A 1937-nucleotide genomic window follows, 5' to 3' on the forward strand; every position below is an offset into this window, starting at 1 on the left:
AAAGTAAAATGCCAGCGCCATACTTTTCTAGCAGGCTCATCATTCTTTACCACCACATAGCAGCACAACAGCTGTGTTCTGCAAACCACTGAAAATGAAATGAGGAAGTGTTGTCTGATGGGGAAAACTGGCAAAGAAAGGCCCAACAACGTGACAGGCAGACTGGCTGTGTAAGGTGGACAGCCCCTTGTTGTATTACTGATACCTGAAGTATCTGGTCTGGGAGCCCAGGTTTTTGTCCATGGCGTCCAGGGAGCCCATGCCACGGTATTTCTTCAGCCTGATGCCATCAGAGAAGAAATATTCACCAGGAGCTTCACTAGTAGCAGCCAGCAGAGAACCCATCATCACTGGACACACAGAAAAAGAAAGTTACTGAAACATTTAACTCTATCATATATAAAAAAATTTAAAAAAGTCAAAGATAAAATTGTGCCGAGATTACAACAATGAGGTGATTGATTTTTTTTTTAAATTTGCTCTTTCCACAGTCAGACTTTACCTTCTCACTAACTGTAGGGTGCAGTTAGTATTAGAGATAGACCGATCCGATATTACGTATCGGTCCGTTACTGACCTAAATTACTGGATTGGATATCGGAGAGAAATAAAAAACGTAATCCAATCCGAAGTATCACAAAATCACCTCACAAAACGCGCTACTTGGCGTAACCCAGCTCGGCGCATCGGAGCAGTATGTGTCACGTGACAGAGCGGCTGTTGTCTGCGAGACCTGTCGGCGGTCTGGTGGAGTATTTGGAGCCTCGCTACATGCTTCCTAACCGCGGCATTTCATCTCGGCCAAAACTATCCCAGAGAAGTAAAGCAAGTGTGTAAGTTCATGCCTAAATGTTTGCATAGTATTTCCACGTTAAGCTTAACAACTGATATATTGAGCCACAGCTGGACTGGCCATCGGAGTTCCATACTGAGGTGAAAAGGAAGCGATTTGTCCCGTACTTCAGCTAGAATTAAAAAAATCAACACTACTTCTCTCATTCACTTCCCCTCCCTCCCCTGTTATTACTTCAAGCATGAAAATGATCAATGATCAGCTGATCGGCTTTTCTGCCACAAGTCCACTCTTTCTCGTTTGTTTATCGCCCACTTTGTGCTAGAAAGAGGAGACCGGCGGATAAACAACAGCAGCACGTTTAAGCGTGATAAGCTGCTAGAATGTATTTAATATTACTTTCTAGTGTCAGCTGAGGTTTTGGCAGAGCCACGGCTGTAAAAGCTGCTGGTCATGATATCGGTTTGGATATGTGGTGAGAGGGAAACATGAAGATGGAACTAGGAGATGTTCTTACTAAATCATCAGAGCTGAGCAGGGTGATGGAGAAACAGGTTTACCTTTTAGGTGACATGAATGAGTTGAAGGGAAGTTATGAACCATTTCTTAGAGACAAATAACACCAGGATCCTTTTCTAAGTAGCTGACGGCTGGTAACTGTGCAGGGGCGGGCCTAGCAAAGTTTTGTCGGGGGCCAGGGGCACAAAGAATATTTTTCTTTGTTATGTCATTTAAAAACTTTGAATAAATAATTATCTGAATCTTACAACAAAAGTGGTCATCTGATTAAATGTATAGAAATCCATTATTGTATATAGTAACTAGTAAGTCTAATATACACTTTAGTAAGTTATAGTACTTTTTCCTTTGGGAAGGTACCATCTGTGCAGTCTGCAATTCTGTTGAAGAAAGATGCTGAATCTATTTAATCATTGTAGAAAAATAAGTGATTTCTGTGCATTTGTTTTACACTTGCATTAAATTAAAGTTGATTACATCGATTAAGGGGCGGGGGGTGGTTCTCTAATATTTTTTCTGGGAGTTGGCAACCCTATTAGTTAGGTAGGTAAGTACTCTTTAAAATACCAGAATAGGGAGGATGGTGTAGGTTTAAATTTATTAGATTGATCAGTGTTGCTGAACT

General features: G+C 41.2%; 1 protein-coding gene across 1 annotated transcript in view; it reads right to left on the minus strand.

Moving 5' to 3' along the window:
- The window catches only part of impdh2 (IMP (inosine 5'-monophosphate) dehydrogenase 2), a 19980-nt gene that overhangs the window by 1622 nt on the left and 16421 nt on the right, over positions 1 to 1937 (minus strand). The window contains exon 11 of the mRNA XM_013910248.1: positions 199 to 374. Within this exon, the coding sequence (XP_013765702.1) occupies positions 199 to 374 (176 nt within the window). The remainder of the gene's footprint in view (positions 1 to 198; positions 375 to 1937) is intronic.

Source organism: Pundamilia nyererei, unplaced genomic scaffold (assembly GCF_000239375.1).
Source record: "Pundamilia nyererei isolate P.nyererei 1_Seehausen unplaced genomic scaffold, PunNye1.0 scaffold00039, whole genome shotgun sequence".
Lineage (NCBI taxonomy): Eukaryota > Metazoa > Chordata > Actinopteri > Cichliformes > Cichlidae > Pundamilia > Pundamilia nyererei.